Source organism: Cygnus atratus, chromosome 11 (genome assembly GCF_013377495.2).
Source record: "Cygnus atratus isolate AKBS03 ecotype Queensland, Australia chromosome 11, CAtr_DNAZoo_HiC_assembly, whole genome shotgun sequence".
NCBI classification, from domain to species: domain Eukaryota; kingdom Metazoa; phylum Chordata; class Aves; order Anseriformes; family Anatidae; genus Cygnus; species Cygnus atratus.
Genome location: NC_066372.1, coordinates 2,234,844 through 2,256,336, shown reverse-complemented (window position 1 = coordinate 2,256,336; position 21,493 = coordinate 2,234,844). Strand labels below are relative to the sequence as shown.

The following is a 21,493-nucleotide window of genomic DNA, read 5'->3' as shown; positions in this document are numbered from 1 at the left end:
GTTTCTCTTTTTCCCCTCCTCACCTCTTCAAGGTGAGGATGAATTACCATGTCAAGAGAGCATGTTTTGCCTTGAATGGCCAGGTCTCACGGGGCAGTGATCAGTGTTTTCACTTCTGCATGGAGCAAGTAAGTGTTTCCTACTGATTGTAAAGTCTGCAGAAGGGAAGGGTATCGGTAGTCTTTGTTCAAAGCTTCCCTGTGGGCAGAGAAATCCTCATTTCTCACAGGAAAGAAAATTGGACCAAAGCACTTTGTGGATAGGAAAGATGCGTGGCGTAAGACTGAGTTTTCCTGTGAAAGAGAATGGAATTGGAAGTAGTCTCTGTGGGGAGAGCAAAAGGATGGCACAAGTTTAGAAATGATGTAGTAATGAGTGGTATAAAAAAGACAGGTAAGTGCATAACTGTGATGGAAAAAATAGAAAATGGAAAGTATAAGTAGTTACATGTTCAGACATATAATGTGAGGACTTCATGGTACCTTCTAGAGGTGTAATTACTTTATTTCCTGAGTTGACTGTGTGCCTCTGTGTATTGGCCCTGTGTTAATATGGCTGCGTGTGTTTTTTTTGATCCCCTTCAGAAGGGTCGCTGTACAGACCTCCTCCAGGCAGGAGGTTGTTCTGCCAGCTGGTAGAGACCTCCTGGCATCTAGATGACACCATGTCTCTACTTTGTTGCTTGTAACAAGAACTGAAGGTGTTAGTCCTGGGCACAGCATAACTCTTGAAGGGTTAATATCCTTTACGTAATTCAATTTCTGGTCATCAAGGCTGTGTAGTAGCTATAATTCACAAACACAGGTACTTTTACAATAAAATACAGGGAAATACAGTGCACATTCATCAATTTACTGTGCTGAGCAGACTATATTTGGAGTGGGCACACTGAATCTGGTTGTGTTGTTTCATGCATGCTAGCTTTAGGAAAGGCAGGCAACAAGATGAAGTACAAAGCTGTTTCCGATGTGTTCCCTGAAGAATGGGTATAAGTAAACTTACTCTATTTTTTGTACACAAAGCTAAGATCAGACTAAATATCTATTGAAGTCAATAATAAATCAAGTCCTTATGCTTGTATAGTTAATATTTTTAGAAAAGTTAGAACAGTAGTTGGTGCTAAAGCCCTTTTTGTTTTATTTTGTTTTGAATCAACTATTAATAACTTTCTTTGTTTCATTTCCTTTGTAGGTATCGTCTTAGTGGCCATAAATCCGTATGAACAACTGCCTATCTATGGCGAAGATATCATCAATGCGTACAGCGGCCAAAATATGGGGGATATGGATCCACACATCTTTGCAGTGGCAGAAGAGGCATATAAGCAGATGGCCAGGTTTGTAGACAACATGAGTTTTTTATTCCTTTCAAAAAAACTATGAATCAATTTAAAATTTCTGGCGAACGGACTTCTTTTCATTTATGGCTCATTAAGTAGTTTGCAAGATCTATTTTTAGTACATAGTTTTTAGTGTTTTAGTATATTTCATAAGAGAGTAAGTTGCCCAAATTAGTGAACAGTAAAACATTATGAATGCCTTGGAGATCCTGGCTGCTGACAGGTAACAGGAATAGCCACAGATCTCTTCAGAATTTAGGTCTAAAATTAGTCCAGTGCATTATAAGATTATGTTGTTTTAATTTGATTAGCAAACTGTGGAGATTCTTTTTAATCATTGGTGTTTTTTTAAAGGGAGACGTGCCAGATTCTTAACTGTTTCATATTTATGTATGATACTGATAACAGAAAAAGAAAAATCACCCAGCTTATGAATGTGTTGTGGTTTAACCCGGCCGGCAGCTAAACACCACAAAGCCGTTCGCTCACCCTCCCCCCTCACTCTCTGGGATGGGGGAGAGAAATGGGAAAGTGAAGCCTGTGGGTTGAGATAAAGACAGTTCATTAAGACAGGAAAATAATAATAATAATAATAATGATAATAGTACTATTAATAATAATGTGTATGAAACAAGTGATGCACAATGCAATTGCTCACCACCTGCTGACCGATGCCCAGCCTATCCCCGAGCAGCCGGCCCCCCCCACCCCGGCTAGCCACCCCTATATATTGCTCAGCATGACATCAGATGGTATGGAATACCCCTTTGGCCACTTTGGGTCAGCTGTCCTGGGTCTGTCCCCTCCCAGCTCCTGCTGCACCCCCAGCCTGCTCGCTGGCAGGACAGAGCGAGAAGCTGAAAAGTCCTTGGCTTGGTGTAAGCACTGCTCTGCAACAATTAAAACATCAGCATGTTATCAGCGCTCTTCTCATTCTAATCCAAAACATAGCACCCTGCCAGCTACTAGGAGAAAAATTAAGTCTGTCCTAACTGAAACCAGCACAGAATGCTACATGCTATTATAGGCTCCTAGTCATGTCAGGAGAGTCCCAGCTATGTAATCTGCTTTCGACTGTTATTGACTAGAATTAAGAGGGAGCGCAGGACTGGTTGCACAGAGAGTGCCCCAAAACAGTGTCTCTAAGGACAGTGTAACAGCTGTGCAGGAAGTCCTCATTTCCTCAAAAATTGCATGAAAATGAACTTGCAGCTTAAGGAAAGTGGTTGTTAGAAACTGTTCTTCTCCCTCACCCCAAGAACCTGCCAATTTGAGAAGCTTTTTGAAATAGTTAGTTTCTATCATAAGAGTCTTTCAGGCTACTATGTCGTCTTAGGTTAGCAAAATGGTCACTGCTATCCTCACTGTTCAGCTACAAGTTATTGGTACAGTTTTCCTTGTTGACAATAAAACTCATGAGCAAATTAATCAAGTAAAAAAGTGAAAGAGCTTTGAATTAATTGCAGTGGCCCTCAAGCTCTACTGCAGAAGGGGGATGCAAGGCAAAGATGGGTTGAAAACGATAAAATGTTCATCTCCACAATCAGCTACCTGTTCTCTTAAAAATTCCCATGAGTGCTAGAATGAATAGCGTGTTCCATATGTTGTGAAGTCAGTTGTGTATGTGAATACCATGATTCACTTGATACCCACATAATAGGTAGTTTGAAAAGAAAGTGGTACAGTACAGTGCAACATTTCATGACTTAGGGTAATTGCAAAATAGGCAATGTTTCAGGAATACTGTACACTTGCACTGTTTCTATGCCAGAGGTACTCTCCTTACTTTCCTTCTCCTAAGAAAAAAAAAAAGACAATCTGGTATAGGAAAACAAAGGCAAAGCTGGTATGTCATGACAGTTATATCTGCATTGTGGCTCTTTCAATCTAGATCTTGGTTTTTCTACAGGTTATTGTTAGTCAAGTCACTCTAAAAGCTCAGTGAAGTAAAAATATGTTAGACTATTGTACATCTGAGGCACAGTACACACCTGCAATTGTATGTCAGTGAGGGATGTAATCCAAATTCCCGGAATTTTTCTTAGTGTTAACCAGCAGAGGTTAATAGAGTTGGTTGGAAGGTGATCTCTCTCCACTGGCTGCTTTTAACCACTGTCTAGAGTGGGCTTACCTCTTACCTATGTGGAAACTTCAAATTCCTGGATTTCCTGTATTCTGTTCACTTATTAGCTGAAGCCTATACAGTGAAGATTTCTGTCTGCATTATCTGCACTGTCTTCTATTTCCTTCTCTGACATCAGAGGTAGACTCAGAGGGCTGAGATTTTGGCGAGAGTTTCCTCTGTGGCTTTTCCTTTTTGAGTTAATTGCCTGCTCTTCAGTTCTGGATGCACCCTCCAGCAATTCTGCTATCCTAAATAATAACAAACAAGGTGTGGTAGAAATTTCTTTTTGAAACAAATGATGAGAAATTACATAAGCATGGAAATGATCTTAAATAATCCTCTAACATCAATGAATTAATTCCTTTGTGTGCCTACAACATGTTATAGATGTTGTTGTTATTCTCTTATGAATAAATGAAAGTACTTTCATAGGTGTAAAGTGAAATCTGAGCACGCAATGAAAATTCATAACATTCCTCTACACTGAAGTAACTATTTCATTGTTTATTTACTTTCCTAATGTTTATTTCCTTTTCTCTCTATTCCTCAACACTGAATTAACAATTCCATTGCTTATTTATTTTCTTAATGCTTCGTTTCTCTCTATTTTTGTTTGATTGTTTATTTTTAAGAATTTCTACTGTCATTTAGACTTACTGGGTGTTTGCTAGTTGAATGAGGTTTTTGAATGCTGTTTCCAGTTCATTAGTTGCTTCCTACCCTTTAATATCAGTGATAATTTCTGCACTCTAAATAAATCACTTTTTACTCCTGAATTATGAAGTTAAAAGAAAAAAAATGTGAATATTTACAGTTCTGCTGTTGGTCATCTAAAAAAGAAAATCCAATTGTATGTGACTTTCATTAATGATTTAACAATTGCATCAACTGTTCATATGGTAGCTATATTTATGGCAGCAATCTGCATTTATGCATATATATGCTGAGATTTATTTTTCTGCTGCTTCTAATCTGTCCTAACTCCATGTTTAAATGATGACTGGAATAATTAGTCATGATGCTCCTATCCATAAAGCTTCAACACATAAATATTTAGTCCTTAAGTCGTCTTGTTATTTATAATTCAACGATTTAGAATTTGTTCTTGCCAGCTTATTGCTTCCTTTACTGTGACTGAGAAATTCTTCTCTTGTGTTTGGTTGTAACTAAATGATTTCTGCAGTCTTCTTTAGCCAGACAGAATGACCCATGACAGCTAGTCATAGTAAACTAAGTATTTATGTTGTGTCTTCAGTACGTACAGTACAAAAATATGGAAGATTAGTAAAAAGCAGCATGGCTCTTCTTTACCCACACATGATCATCAAATAACTGATCTTTGTTACCGCACCCCAGTAAAACGTGCACAACTTTTTAGGACTACTTTCAGTTTGGATTTATATTTCTTTTCCTTTTTCCACCAGAGCAAAGTGTCTGGGCAGTTAGTCTGCAGTGTGGTGGGGCGGCACCAGGGGTTATCAATAGGTTATCAAAGGTTTTATCAATACTTTGTTGGTCTGTTTTGTTCCATTCCTATTGTAGTTGGTGACAGACAGAGCAGAGGTCAGTGCTTTTCAATTTAATAAATGAAATTAGTCTTTGTTTTCTGATTAATTAGTAAAGTTGTTAAGCAAAGTGCAAGTTGAGTGACATCTGCAAACAGAATTACATACTGGTGAGATCCCTATAAAACTCGGTGAGTGCTAGGATGGAAAGCAATACTGTTTTAAGAGTCAGTTTCTGAAGGTTTGTTTTTTTCTATTTGGACAAAGCATAATGATTTATTCAATGATTTATTATGTTAGCACGTATCTTTTTCATTAAATTATCTTTAATAAGTAGGCTGCCTATCCGTTTTGTCAGTTTTATGGCATGTGTCTGATGGCTCTGAGCTACATGAAGATTTATTTATATTACTTTCTGTTAAAAAGGAAGCTTGGTGAGCTGGTGAGTAGGTGTTTTAAAAGCACCTCGACTGACAATCTCCAGTTATCCCAGCCATCCCAAGCTGATGTCCTGTTATAAAAATGCACTTTTGGTCAGCTGCTGCTTTGTTTCCCATTGTCTCACAAATAGATCCTCTGTTCACACCCACCAGAAATTGGGAGAGGGATGATGAACAACGTGTCACAGGTCTGTATGCAGATATAAAACGAGAGCCTGCCATGGTAGGTGGGCACTGTGCAGGCGTACAGCAGCCTGCTTTGACGTATGACTGTGACATACAACTTTTCAAATGAAATACCTCGAAGAGAGATGATTATTTTGGGGCTTTGCTGTTAAAATTAGAATGAAAAGGGAAATTGTCATTTCTGGTGAAAACGGATGATATTGGATTAAGGAAGTAACCCTTATGCTTTGGGTCTGACATTTTGTGATAATACCAAGTATAAGACAGCAAGTAGACTATTCAAACTGATATAACATCAAGGACCTACTTGACTGAACAGTGATTATTTTTAGGCAACGGAAGGGTTAAGCATGGTTGTAGCTGGAAGCTAGAGTTCATGTGAGGTGTCCTGCTGGTAGCTAAGCAATGAGCTTTAGTAAACTACTGCTAGAGTGACCTCTGACTAATCCCCAGATAAATCACTTCCATAGTGCTGGCTCATCTTTGTGCTCCTCTGGTGTGCAATCTGTCATGATTTTGCAGCATGTGCTGACCTCAGTTTTCTTCATTTGTATGCGTCGAGAGATGTTACCATCAATTCATTATCTTTTCACCTTTTGGAGTTTGTACAGTACAGAGCTGTGTTTCCTGCTACTATTGAAATGGCAAGTGGTGCAATTTGTTCACTGGAAAAGGTATATGTGCTGTTTTTGAGAGTGGTGCAGAATGTTTTTACCAAGCTGTTGTTGAACAGGACCATAAGATGTTTCAGAACTTGTGGAGTTTTGTAGTAGCTGAGTTTGCAGCTGAATCAGCTTATATATAATGGTAATATTTCACTTTTGTGTGGCACTTTCCACGAGCAGATCTCGAAGTCCTTTACAGAGGAGATCACTATCATTTTTTCCATTTGTTGAAACAGACATAGAGAGTTGGAAATATCCTAATCCAGTGTCTGATGGCTTGATCCCACAAGCTTGACAATAAAGTGCACGTGATTGATAGTGCTGCACTTGAATGGGTTTCACAGCAACATTCTCCTGTAGCTTATTTGTTTTCAACATACGAAATTTAACATGCTAGGTTTTTCATGCCTTCGTTTCCTGCAGACTTACGGTATCTCTGTGCCAGGCAACAGATATTGTTTGCTTTTAGAGAAGACTTCATGTTTTCCAGGCACTCTACATTCACTAGTCTGTGTCTAATGCCAGTATATCATTTTTCACTTGCACAGAAAAAAACCACTAAGGTGGAGATGGTGTGCTGTGGCCATGCCTCTTGTCACCCCAGAGTTGGATCCCAACACGGAGCTTCCAGCCTCCAGTTCCTGTGCTCAGAACATCCTCTTTTGTCCAACAGCTGAACAGGATGTCAGTGAGAAATGCTGTTATGTTTAATGAGCAGTTAAACTAGAAATGTATTTATGAATGTGGTTAAAGAAGATGGTTTGTTGGACTAATATTTCATGCCTATTAAAATGAATACTCTTTACAAAGAATTAATTTACTGATTAGTCAGTAGGAATTGTTGTGACTCAAGGTGCAGCTGAACGTGTCTGAATTGTTGGAGCATGGTTTATGCAAAGAGCAGGATGTTTCAGGTTGGAGCATGTGAGATCCAGATAGTCAAAATAAACTGGTGGTACAAGGTATGCAGGTGGGACAGACCAAGAAACCTAACTGCTGTTCTGCACAAGAAGTGACACTTCCTGCTGGGCACAGCACTAATAACTAACTCTTTTAATTCCCCCCCATCACATTGACACAGAATGGTTCAAAGCCCTTTAGTCTCTAGTAATAATCCTTAACACTGATACAGCATTCTGTACATTTTTTTTATTTTTATTTTTACAAAAGTTGGCTTGTTACTCCACGCAACAGCCCTTTGAGAGTGGAAGAAATAATTCCCCGTGTCAGGCCGCACCTTGTGGGATGTGCCAACATGGGCGGGTTTGTAGGCTCCCTCAGTGGGAGCATGGCGATGATGTGGCTCTGCAGGAAGGAGGAGCAGTGCAGGTGAAGGCAGAGCACAAGGCTGGCTTTTATCGGTGCTGACGGTGCAGGGGAGACTTCTCCCGAAGGAGGACACCTCCCAGGCAGGCCCAGCAGGCCCAGTAGAGGGAGCGGAGAGAGGCCTTCGTCCACATGGGCTGTCAGCAGCGCTGGGAAGTACAAAACCAGGGTGCTTTTCCCATAAAGGAGGCCAGAGAGCCAAATCCAGAAACCAGGGGATAATGGAACTTATTTAGGGCTGCAAAGATTTTTGTGATTAAAATAGCTTGTTCAGAAGGTTAATGAAGGGCAAAAATGCTGCCGCTGTGAGAACTGGCAGGCGTGCGGCCCCGGCCTGGCACCTCCCCGAAGCTGCTGCTGTTCTGCCTTGATCTGAGAGCATTGGAAAACTGCCGAATAAATTCTTATTTATTTATTGATCAGTTAAATTACTTCTGGTTGAAAATCAAATCCTGGGCTTGTAGAGTGGCCAGTTCCTGTAACGGCTCCTGACAGGCACAGTGCTGAATTTCCAAGTCCTTCACGGTGAGCAAGTGCCGCTTCACGTGCACGGCCTTGCTTGCTGCCGCATGATGCCATGCTATGTTAAACCTTCCCAAGCTGGAAGTTTTTACAGCTGCCTTTTATTTTGGGACAAGTGTAAAAGGCAATCTTGGTCCTTCAGAAAAGCAAATAGGTGTACCAATAGAAGCACCATGCAGAACTGGGCTGTGGTGGACCAAGCAGTGAACGTGGCACCCAAGCCGACACAGGACAGAGAGAGCTGGTGCTGGTGAGAGCATGGGCGGTGAGCTCTGCGTGACTGCAGAGGTCAGAGGGATGAGAGGCTCTTGTAGTGCAGACAGAGGTGCAGACACTGTAGCTGTGAATAGGTACTTGGGAGTTGCAGGAGAAGAGCAGGCTGGAAGGGGCCTCAAAGTGTGCGTAGAGGAGCTCCCTCTGTCTGGGACATTGCATACAATCTGAATACATAGCACTCCATTAAAATCTGACTGTAGTATCACTCACTCTTAATTGAAACAGTGCAAAACCCCTTGGAAATTTGCTAAAAGTTTGGATTCAAAAAAAGGCATGTAGTAAATACAGGCATTGCATGTATATTTGTACAACTGGCCCGTTTCATATTGCTTTAGACCTTGTGCCCTGTATTACAGACACAGAGCAATGCTATTTTAATTCACGGTTAGCATACTGAGCTGTGAAATGCAATAGCTTGTTCTGAGCTATTGTTTGCATTTCTGTGCTGAAAGGCCACTGTGACTAAGGTTACCACATTTCTGTCCAGAACTTCCTGTAGAGAAATGCATGGGTGTATACTGTGTCCTTCACCTGCACGTGCACTTTGGCCATGTCCAACAATGTAGTGTGAATTACAGGAATATAAAATCCTTTTCTCTCTCCAAAACCATGTTTTGTGCTGAAGAAGAGTGTTCTGGGAAATGTTTTGGTTTTAAGTTTGCAATCACTGGTGTTTTAGAAAATGCTCCATCCAATTCAATTTATTGAAGTGAGACCTATTTAGTGAGTCTTCAGATGAGGTGTGCAAAATCTTATCATTATCCATATACCATGGATTTACCCTTCTGTTCCTCTGATAGCACCTCAATGTTTTGTTCTTTCCCAGCCATTCTTCTACTACTCATCCTGTTTCTGGTATTTGAAAATGCACAGTCCTTTGAAGACTGCGCTCCCTTCAGCCTGCTGGGGCTGGGAAGTTCCTTCCTAAATTTCTTAGTAAGTTAATCAAGTTGCTTTCTGTGAAGGTCACAAAGCATTCGATACTGCAGAGAATTCTTACTTTATCTTGATGAAAGCTGATGGATTTCACAAGAAAGAAATTTGAAATCCTTTGTGTTGATAATTACTCCAAGAAAAAAAGCTGTTTGGAACAGGTGGCATATTAGATGCATTTCTCTATTCCCATAACATCATCACTTCTATTTGTTATTTGGGAACATTGATAAAGCAGTTACAATATTTCCATGCTGGTTTTATTTTCAGTGCATTGTATAAACTTGTTTTATTTCATCTTATCAATGAGAAAATTATTTGGTAAATTTTTCTGTGCTCTTGTTTTTGCTATAGCTGCCTCACAGAAGGAAACATTTTTAATAAATGTATTTGTTTAGTCATGCTCTCAGATACAAAGATGTGTGAATGTTCTGGCTCCAGATACTATGGGTTATTTTGGTCACAACGCTGTCACAAATATGCAGCTGGGATATTGAGAGATTGATTGCAAAAAATAGGGTGCCTACTTGGTTCAGTGTTATGCTTGCCTTGCTGGAGACACTTAATCTTGCCAGCTGCACATGTGTATATGTATTCTTGCACAGTCTGAAAATCTTCAGAAGGTAAAATGTCTCACTTAGTTTAAGCTAAGTTTGTGTTAGTGCTTAGTGTTTAATCCTGTGACTCTTGGAGTAGCTGCAGTTGATGGAAGTACAACAAGATTTCAAACATGCCAGACTTTCAGAATTAATCCTATCTGACCTTTCATCGATGTCATTATTTTTCAACTTCTCTTGAGTTAGTTTTTCTGCTGCGGTAATACAGCTGTAGGATGATGTGTCACTCAGAAAACAAACTCAGGTTCCTTTTCTGTCATTGATGGGCACGATTCACATTGATGTAAAAGGTAATCACATATGTATGCTTAGAACAGAAACTGTCCCAAATGTTCCCTGAGTCACAGATTCCTTCCCTGGGAGTTTGCGTCAGGTTAGTCGTTAACATACTTTGATCAGGGTTCAGTTTTGAAAAATATAAAGCAATTTCAGGCTTACAAGTCTACTCCATTACTGTAGAATTGCAGTAGAGTAGCAACAGTGAGATCAGGTTGATGAGACTGTCTCTGTTGGATTAAATAAGCTATTTATCATGGTCTTGGTCTTGCACTGAAGCAGGAGGAGATTTGGTATTTACGGATCGTGGGATCAGGCCTTGAGCAGCAGTTTGTGCAGTTTTTATTTAAATAAAAAATGAATCTGTCATATGACATGGGGACGGCGCCCTTAGCCATTACCTAAACATGTTACTCTAAATTAAAACAATAAACCAATAGCAACTCCACCCCACAAAAAATGGTAGTAGATTTAATTAAACCTCTTAGCTCTGGCCACCTTCAGGCCATATTTTTCCCTTAAGCCACACTGACAAGAAGCTTCTGTAAAAACATCAGCACCTTGGCAGTGTCCTCAATGTTAACAGATGTAGATGATTTGGGATGAAAGGCAAAGTAGGCACTAATGTTCTTCTCATCAAATAGCTCTATTTGGTCTCTCCATTTAAACGAAGGACGTCTCACTCTGATCTCTTCTGCCAATCTCATCTATGTTATGTGGCATTAAGACAGCTCAGCTTTGAAGTAGTGCATCACAGGCAAGTGTTTGAAGTCCACATCAAAATCTTTTAAAATCAGCGGTTAATGATACACTTTTGCCAGGCAGAGATGCAGGTGGTTTGGGTAAGGATGGATTGATACGTGTATTGAGGCTGATGTCAATAATTCTGTATTCTTTTTGTTTGTTTTCCCAGGCTGATGTTTTTGTGGTGTGTGTGCTTATATACATCTATTTGACATTATTTGCTTTAGAGTCATGAGTCTGAAAGACAAGGTCAAGTGATACATCTAATGCATCAGTCATAGGAAGGAATAAAACACAAAAATAATGTTGTGCTTTGATGATTAAATTAAATAGCTCTGAGCTTCTTTAATCCCCTCTGAAATATGTATTGATGGGTTTTTAACTGTTTTAGTGTTCCTGCTTCAAAGAGGGACTTTCTTTTGGGATGTATAGGGGAAAAAGGTAAACAAAGTTATCTGTAGGGATTTTTCAATCTATATGTCATGATTATCCTGATGTTTGGACAGTTTGCTATGAAATAATGGCAGTAACGCAGTAAGCTAGTTTGGTTTTTGAGGGAACCAGGTTCAGGAAGGTACAGCTATCTTAAGGAATAAACACTGAAAATTGGCAACTCTGCCTTTAGTGTTATTAACTGTTAATGTTTATTTTCTTACACTTTTTTTCCTTACTTGTCTCAGTTTTTCCATTGGCCGGCTGAAATAGTTAAAGTTGATGACAGTTAGCAATGATCAGTAGGTCTTTTTGCAGCACTTTGTCACTGGGCACCTCTGATGTGTACAGTGTTACTCTTGCTTCCACTAAGGTTGGCAGCTGTGACCTCATGGGAGTAGAGCTTCTTCCACTCTGAGCCCTTTTGAAAGCATTTCTCTTCAATTTCTATGAAATACAGAATTTAAAGTTAATAGTGGTCAATGCTATTAAAATTAAGCGTTAAGATGTATGCTCATCCTCAACAAAGTTTTTTTCATGTCTTGAAAACGAGATTATTTTTTTCTAAGCCACTTTCTGGTTTCTTGTGCACTGTCATTTCATTTGTATTCTGCAAAACCCTTTTCTGCATGTAAGGTATCTCAAGTCAGTTTGTAGAACTCTTTTTTTCCAGTGCTGAATCTCCTTTGAGCAGAAGCTGTCTTCAGTATTGAATTTGCAATGGTTTTCCAAAGCACAAAAAAAGCCCTGCTGAAATGTAGGTTGTAATCTCAAGCTTGCAGTAGTTAGGTAAGGAAGTCTACATCTATTCTGTTTTGGCACTCTGACATTAAAATTCCTCATGAACATATTGCCTTGTCAACAGGATTTGGTAGGTAAAGCAAAATTATATTTAAAATTTACCAGCCTATGCACAAATCTGTTTCTGTCTTCTACTGGAATTATGATGATGATGAAAAATTAGTGACATTTATTGCTCATTGTATGACCATTACTTGCCACAGAATAGAGCTGTGTATAGGTTGGATACAGTGACTGAATATTGCCTTTCTAAGTTAGACATCATTTTTGTGATAGATAACACTATATTATTATTATTATTATTATTGTTCTTGTTGTTGTTGTTATTATTATTTATAATTATGTTTATATTTATAATATTTATATTAAATTTTATTTATATTTATTTATATTTATAATTGTTTATATTTATTATTATACTATCAGTTATTTATTCCATAGGGTGTCACTATTTGACAAGAACTAGCTGTTATCATTCCACAATGCTTGAAGTGTAGGCCTGAGAGAAGGATATGGAAGATTGCTGAACAAAGTCCTCTGCTGCTGAAAGCAATCTCAGCCCATCATTTTGTTTCTGAAATGGCCAGGCCTATCATCGCAAACCCTGATTTTTATTTTGGTTTTTGTCATTCCCTTTTCCTTGTGCACTGTTCAGAAATGGCAAAAGCTGACTGGGATCCTGACTGATACCTGAACGTAATGTTTCACATTTCTGTGAATGGTGGGCTGTTCACAGTCGATCTGTTTCGGTCTGCTGTGATTAAATGTCTGTTTTCAAGCTAGTTTGGCTTAGTATCATATCACTGTAATGTATTTCTGTATCATTGGATGTGATCATTATCCACCTTCTGTGAAAGAGGACTCCAGCTTCTCATCTCCCAGTTTGCTTTTCTTCAGCTCTCGTTGTAAAAGCATAATTAAAAAGTTCCCTCCATTCAGAAGTAATCTTCATTTCAAAATCATCTAATTATGTGCTCTACACTGAGAAGCAGGAAGATGGAGACGTATTGCACAGATAATAGAGTGTGGCATCAGACTGCTAAGTGGTGTCACACACAACACTGTTGCCCTACTTGTTTTATTGGCTGAAAATTTTAATTATAGTGCTTCTTTTCCGACTGGTGACATGTTAAGTGCTCAGAACGTCAGGTCAAAGGTTGAGGACTAGTGATTTAACTGAAAATATCTCCAAAGTTGTTATTTCTATCTGCAAGGAAGAATTCAAACGTTCTTTGTGTTTTCTGTCTTTTGTTTCTTTGTTTTTTAATACAGACTGATTATGAAGATGTCATTTGGCATAAGCAGAGGTATTTTAAACTGTTGTTTGTACTAAACCAAAATATATTCTCTGCACATTTTATGCACTGGCCAATATATTCAAATTCTGTTAGCTGGTGTTTTCTTTCCCAGTTATGTGGCGTTCTGTTTCCTTAAAGTTCAGCGGTGTAGAAGACCTCTCTGCAGAGGTGCCATGGCTGCCAGGAAGGACCAGCCTTCCTTCTCTGAAGACTTGAGTATCTTGCTGCCTGGTCGGACATTCATGTGCCAAGTCTTGTCTGGGGTTGTGGCAGCAGCCGCTGACCCTGCTGTGGGGTGCTGCGTTACGCTGTCCTCGCACCTTCTCTAGGCATTGGGTGCGATCTTGGATGTTTTGCTGTGTTTTCCTCTCTCTGTGCCAAAAAGCAGAAAGAATAATGTACTAGAGGATGGCAACTGCAGTGTGTTAAATCCAAACAATAGACTGATGTACTCGTGAGGACAAGGGAGTCTGAGAGTGAATGGAGCGCTGGCAGGGCAATGCCAGAGGCTCGGGCTGCAGACAGTGAGAGGCCTTTGTTTCTCATGACTGCCTTAGCTTTTGCAAATACAAACATTCATTGCAGAATAGAGGACAGCAGCTTTTCTAGCTCACACAGAGCCAGCCATATCTTCTCTAAGCAAATTTCCAAAAGGTGTGTGTATATGTACTTATACTGGAATATAGGAACGGATCCTTTATTTTGAGCACATGCAGGAGTGCCATGGGAAGAGGAGACCTTCATATCTCATGGTGTGGGGAGAGGGTACTCCAGGCTAATTAGCAACAGTATTCTTCAGGAGGAATTATTTCAGCCTTGTTTTTTATTATCATCTTTGTAAACATGGAAGTGCTCTGAAGAGATGAGTGTTTTCCCGCTGTTCCTGAATGCCCAACCCGATGACAAAAGCTGGGTGTGCTTTGCATGCTCACACATATGTGCTGGATGGTCTGCCCTCTGTCTTGGTTTGTGCTAATTCCACTCAGTTTCTGTTAATTTCTCCACCTTCTTCATTAAAAAGTATGCCAGTTGTGCAAGGAAGGAAGTCATGCACATTGTTTGGTTTTGCTTTTTCAGTGCTTGTTTGGATTGAAATAATAAGGGAGGGCCTCAAGGCAATTTTGAGGCAGGCTTTGATACACACTAGACTGGGTAAAGTGTCTCTGTTGGAATTAGCTGTTGGATGAGGAGAGATGGGGCAGTGACTGGCAATTCAGTACTGATAGCTTTGGAAAGGCTGCAAGATGAGGCATGGGTGTGGGTTCATTCTCTAAAATGAAGCCGTTGTTTCTCTATATGAGTAGTAAAGCATCTTTGTAAACAGAAGGCTGGGAGGATTTCGGGGACTTGCTCAGGTCTAAAATGTTAATGTGCTTTTACCAGTTTCCTATTAGTATTCAAAACATGAGGATCCTATTTCATAACAGCTCCAGAAGATATTTCTGTAAATCACCTGATGATTTTGGAAAGTGCTTCTTGAATAGCAGTAATAAACTTGATATATCATCGAATCCTGCCACTCTCACTACGTGTACCTTCGTGCCTTGCAGCTGGAGCAGTAGATGGAACTCGTGTGGGATTTCTCAGCTACTGGAGCTGATCCTTCAGGGAAGTGACAATTACCATGAGGCACACTTATTTTTTTGTCCCTTTCTTGGCAGCACAGTATGGTGGTTTTTTTGTTGTTTTTTTTTTTTTTTTTTTCCTGACAGTTTTGTTAAAGTGTATTACTGAGGTTGCATTACTTTGTTTTTTGAAAGCCTTCTGTACTTTGGGAACTAAGCTAAAAATAACATTAATCATCAGAGAGGATCCATTTCGCAGGACTTGAGTTTAACAAATCTTCACATATTTAGCAATATTTAATACATGAAATGGAGCTGGTGATCTAGAAATGAAAAGCCTATGTTATTGCTGACTTCCTGTGCTAGGCAGCTCCTGAAATCAGACCAGAAGTTTCCTACTTTATAATGGTATTGGTTTAGGGATTTTTTTCATACATCAAAGAGCACCGGGGGAAGAAAAACTGCTGGTTCTGTGAAGAAATTATTCTCTGTTATTGACTCATTGCAGGAACTGTCTGTGTGAGAGGAAGACTGTGTGTTGTCAATTGTCCCATTTAGGCCTAAATGTCACGCTTTTGGTTGGACTTCTCTCATGTCCTTCTGCATCTCTTTTTGAACATGAGCACCAGCATAATTCACTCTGGCCCCTGATATGCAGAGCCACAGGCATGTGTATCCACCCCGGATGAACTCTGGGAGCAGGGAATGAGGAAGAAGCAAGTGTGTTTCTTCTTCCTTTCCCAGATGGAAGTCTTTGTCTCTGCTGTGAGCTGCCATACTGATGCCCTTGGTAAAGGAGATGTCTTATCAGGCCCATGTTTTAATTTCCCCATGCCCAGGGCTGGCATCCCTGGCAGTTAGGCATACCTAACCTGGGCTGTCCATAACCTGGCACCAAGCTGCGTAGTTACACTTTCCCACTTTTCCCACTGAGACCGACAGCTTGCTGTATGCGAATGTGTGAACTGTGCTGTAGTCATTCGCACCTATCCTGTGTGTTAAAGGAAAGTTGAGAACACAAAATTAGGTTGCTTTGATCTTAACACTTTCATATTAAATTTAAAGCAGCATCCAGCCATTTCCTTTTACCAAAATGTGAAGAACCTGCTTTACCCAATGAATTCCTTTGGTTAGATGAATCACACCTTGGCTCTCGCAGATAGGAGATGTTACCAGGGCTCCCTTTAGCCTACATCCGTGTGCAGCATGAAGTAGATGCTGGAGTTGTGCTCTTATCTGGAGGCTTGGGGATGCTTTTGAAGATATGTAACAGCTTGAGAGCAACCATGTGATCTGTAATTTAGCTTCTTATTTTCATCAGCACCTTTTTTTTAAATGTCAGCAGTAGAACCCCACACCTCCTGGAGGGCCTTGAGGGTACAGAAACCACGGATAGATTTTTCCTGCATATTTCTTCACTTCCCCTGCATAGCATTTACTTGTGGCCTCAGCAGGCATTTGGAGACTGTGCAGACTTCATATATGCTGTTTGAACATATATGCATGCCTGAACTTTTATCCACCATTACAGTACTGTAAGTGCAGCTTGGTCTGGGGCTTGGCTACACTCTTTAGTTAAATCCCCACCCAGCTTTCTAAATCTTTGGGGTAAATTTTTATTCTTTCTTTATCCATTTTCCAGTATGTAAGACAGAGTTAAACTCACCCAGCTCACAGGAGGATTTTGAAATATTCTTTTAAATCTTGGAAATATACAGTATGGTGTAAGTCATGTATTTTTTTTTATTTTAAAAAAGAGCCAGGCTATAGAAATGCTAATTTCTGTCACTGTTGTTTTGTAGTCTATTTTTCAGTCATACAGTCAGGGTTTATGGGTAGAGGCCTCTTTGGGGTGAGAGAAAATTGCTTGCCTAGCAAATTAAGATCCCTTTTTAGAAATTTATTTTTATAATGAGAAGAAATATCTTTACAACAAAGGAATCCTCTGCTCCAGAGCTGCTACTTGTGCCCTGAACGGTTCTGCTTGAATTTTTCAGATTCAGAACAATTCTGGGAAAAGTTGGGGATTAGATCAGAAGGATGAAGGGTTTCTGTTGCTAACTCTGCTCTTAGTTTCTCTATCTGTAAGATAGCATTAATGATCTTTACTAATGAGCACTGATTAGTGAGGTGCTTTACCAGACACTCTGAATAGAAGTAGCTGCAGAAGAACATAGTGTTATGGTGGTAACAGGTGTTTTAGTCAGGTTTTGTAGAACAAAATGATGGCTGCTTGAACTGCAGGGGCAGCCTCTGTCCTGAATGAGCATCCTGGTCACCAGCAGCCCAATTAGCCATTCAGGGAGCTTTATCACTGACAGCCTTGTATCTGCCACGTGCTTTACATTATTGCTGTATTGCTAACATTTATGGTAGAATGATTGTTGCCAAGCTGGGAACATAAAACGTAAGTGTCCTTGAGAGAATAGCTGGTAATCGGTATGTCTTTGTGTTTCAGAGATGAGCGAAATCAGTCAATCATTGTAAGTGGAGAATCTGGGGCAGGGAAGACAGTCTCTGCCAAGTATGCCATGAGGTACTTCGCCACGGTCAGTGGATCTGCCAGTGAAGCCAATGTTGAGGAGAAAGTCTTGGCTTCCAACCCCATAATGGAGGTAAGAGAGCTACTGCACTAACTCCTACCCTTCAGTTGCAGTAATTGTTTGGGGGCTAACATAAGTATTCAGTAAAGAGATCAATTCTTACTTTTATAGGCATCAAAAAAACCCAGACTGAATATGTTTTAAAATTTCATTTTTAATCCATTTACTGGGAAGTGCTGTAATCATTATTTTGAGCAGTATTTATGAAATGGTGTGAGAGATGGAGTAATGTTACAGTATTGTTAAAGTATTTCACATAACAAAGTACTTTTATAGGAATACTGCTGTAAATCTTTTCAGCTTTGTAATACTGGTGGTTGTTGAATAAAGTAATTACTAAATTTTAGTAAAATGTCATCATGGAAGTTAAATTGAGAAAGCAAACTTATATGAGATGTACACAGTTTCAGAGGGGAAAAATGACAGAAGACGTAATTTGGCAATTAACTAGCTCAGACCGTAATGTTTCAGTTGTGTACAACAAAGGTTGTGCTAACTGTAGTCAAGTCCCAAAGCCATTGGCTTGGGAGCACGGACGCTGTCAGTAGACTGCAGGATAACATGTACAGTTCCCTACTGCTCAGAATCTCTGTTCTACAGGAAGCTCAGGAGATGCTGTAATTCTGATGTCATGGCCAAGCAGAAAACCTGATCTGAATTATTTTCTGTCTTTTGTGTCTTTGCCTACATGTGTAGATCCAAGTTGTAGCTGAAGTTAAGGAACCACAGAATCGTAGGGATTAGAAGGGACCTTTGGAGACCATCAAGTCCAAGCCCCCTGCTAAAAGCAGGTTCCCTACAGTAGGTTGAGCAGGAAAGTGTCCAGGCAGGTCCTGAATATCTCCAGAGAAGGACACTCCACAACTTCTCTGGGCAGCCTGTTCCAGTGCTCCGTGACCCTCACTGTAAAGAAGTTCTTACGCATGTTTGTATGGAACTTGCTGTGTTCCAGTTTTTGGCCACTGACCCTTGTCTAATCGCTGCACACCACTGAAAAGAGCCTGGCCCCATCCATTTCTCTCCCACACTTCAGATATTTATAAACATTGATAGATCACTCTGTCTTCTCTTTTCCAGGCTGAACAGACCCAGGTTTCTCAGCCGTGTTTCAGAGAGGAGATGCTCCAGGCCCTTAGTTATCTTTGTGGCCCTCCTCTGGTCTCTGTCTGGAACCTTGTATAAGGAAATGATTCACCAGAGATAAGCAGTCTTGGGGGAATTTCTTAAGAGAAATAGCTCTGTCTATGAACATGCACAAGCTAAGAAGGCACATTAACTAAGAAAATGCTTTGGATGATTGATGTCTTGTTAGATGTTTAGCATCTCTATGCAATACTATGAATTATTAATGGATAGACACGAGCAAATGGAATGCACACAGTGAAATGTGAAATGCAAGATGCTGTCATTGTTTTTTTTTCCTCAGATATTTTAAAAAATGAACTGTGTTTTATTCCTTTTTTTCCTCCTGCCATGAGGAGTTCATGATACTCAGGCTATAGCTGCCCCATCACAGTTGTGTGTGTTCTGTCACAAGGTAATCATGCCTGGTTTGTAGTGCTGTGTGGTGGTTTGAAACTGTTTTGTGGGATAAAATGAGCTGTCTCATGATGGGCAGTGGGCTCTGCTGTTGAGTAACCAAGTGATGGGAAGAAGTCAGGAGTGCTGAGCTTTGTCTTGAGCTGCACCTACCCCAGCAGTGGCAGCCTGGGCCCGTGGGAGCAATTAGGAGTGTTGCACGGGTGAGCTAGTCCCTGAGTACTCCTTTCACTGCTCCAGCGTTAGTGTTATACTGTCTTTGGCCATGTTGAGGTTTGTTGGCACTTTCATTTTATTTTCTAGGAATAATGATTTCTTGAACCTGTGAAGATCTAAAGTTGGAATTACTTTAGAAGTTATATTTGGATGAAAGTTACCCTTTTAACTTCTAACACTTGAGCTTTAAATAACCTTTAAAATAAGTGTTGTGAAATGTGAAGTTGTACACAAAGACTGGGGTAGCAAAATTAATGTTTTGAACTCTTCAGCTGGTAAATCAGCAGAAGCACAAATCAGAAAGAAGCTAAGTAATGAAATTTAGAAACATTGAACTTCACATTTGCTGAGTTGAGCAGAAGGCAATTTTAATTTTTTAATTTCTATACCACAATCACCATTACTGTCAGAATTTCACATCATGTTTGCTTACTAAATACTCTAATATCAAGTGACTATTATAAATTGTACATTTCTAGCAACTTTTTGAGTAATTAGTTTTGTAGCTAATAACTATATACAGTCTGTCTATTGCAAATGTAGAAATAGTCAAGTCTTAAAACATATCTTTATATGTAACTTCCTTCCTCTCTTTCTTTGCTACCCTGTGTAGCTATGCAAAGTGTACAGCTTACTGGGTACCTTGGTCAGCAGTCATTATAATGCCGAAGACTTTCTTAACTGTGTTCATACATACAGGCATGGGACTTTGGAATAGGTCCTTTCAAAGTAATAATTGTTTTCTGAAAATATTGTAACGTTACATTGCTACCTACAACAAAAAATACATCATGGTAGCAATAATTTTAAAACACAAGAATACAGTTTGAATGCATTCAGTTTGAGTGAATTCACTATTTCTTAGAACTGCAAAGATGCAATTTGGTCTTACAACCTTTATAGCAACTGTTCATCTGATAACCACTTGGACATCTGCTTGGCCAGGCGTGTGTGCTGCTGCTGCTGTAATGTGGTTTCTGAAAGTCTAATCCCAGCTTTTGATGCTGTACCCTGCTAGCGTTTACAGATTCACTGCTCTTCTGCTTACAGATTTGGAATACTGATACTCAGCATGGCTATTTGTACTCATTTGGTTTTGCCCAAATTTGTTTCAGTACAGAGTTCCTATGGATGTCTACGTGAATAAAAAACCTGGGACATAGATACAGCTCTGCATTTTTTTAGTTGTGGTGCATTTCAGGGTTAGGTACTTGATCACATAAACAATGGCATATGAATAAAGACAATGTGCTGTGTAAGAGTTACACCAAATGCTATTCCTTTTGAAACAGAGATATCTTTCGGACTTTTTGAAAGGTGAATTGCCATATGATGACTATAATATGATCCCATTTAGAAGAAAAGCTTCTTTCCTTTGAATTTCAGCATGTTGTGATTTGCATGTCTCAAAGTTCTGATATTTCCAGTATGGTACCCATAGTGGTGTGAATCCTAACACAGGTGAGGTGCCATAAGTCACAGCTGCACCAACACTGCTTTGCAACTGTGGCTATCGTTTCCCTGGATATCACAGGACCACATACTATTGAAGACATACCTTAAATATTTTTTATTATGAATAAAGCTATTTTGAAGTAATCTAAATAAGTTACACACGCATTGAAGACAGAACTGAAGACTGTCTCGGAATCTATAGCCAATCTGCTATTGAAGGAATTTAGTTTGAGGCAAACAACATGGGTCTGTACATGCTAACTTTTAGATTATATTTAGGAACACAGTAAATATTTTATAACAGTATTTTTGCAGAGGGAGTTTGGAAATATAGTTGGTTCTGGAATAATAGCAATAAAACTGTTAAGAGTATAGGGGCAGTTTTGCTGGATTATGGCTTTGCAATAGGTAGATTTACACAGGTTGCAAGTACTATACATGTATCTTTGTACATACAATTGCGAATATATACAGTGTGAAATAATAGATACAGTTTTATTAAACTCTTAGAAGAAAACTTGTTCTATGTGAGGTTTCTGTTAGACTCTTTAATTCCTTTTAAAAGACTACAAATGATTTTTTAGCTGGAAAATGAGAGTATGTGGAAGTGAAATCATTACTAGGAAGATC

At 39.5% G+C, this 21,493-nt stretch overlaps 1 protein-coding gene across 8 annotated transcripts in view; it reads left to right on the top strand.

Annotated features, from left to right (window-relative positions):
• The window catches only part of MYO5A (myosin VA), a 103,768-nt gene that overhangs the window by 28,032 nt on the left and 54,243 nt on the right, over positions 1-21,493 (top strand). For all 8 annotated transcript variants that reach the window (XM_035553823.2, XM_035553827.2, XM_035553829.2 and 5 more), the window contains exons 4-5: positions 1,192-1,336; positions 17,509-17,665. In XM_035553823.2, the coding sequence (XP_035409716.1) occupies positions 1,192-1,336; positions 17,509-17,665 (302 nt within the window). The remainder of the gene's footprint in view (positions 1-1,191; positions 1,337-17,508; positions 17,666-21,493) is intronic.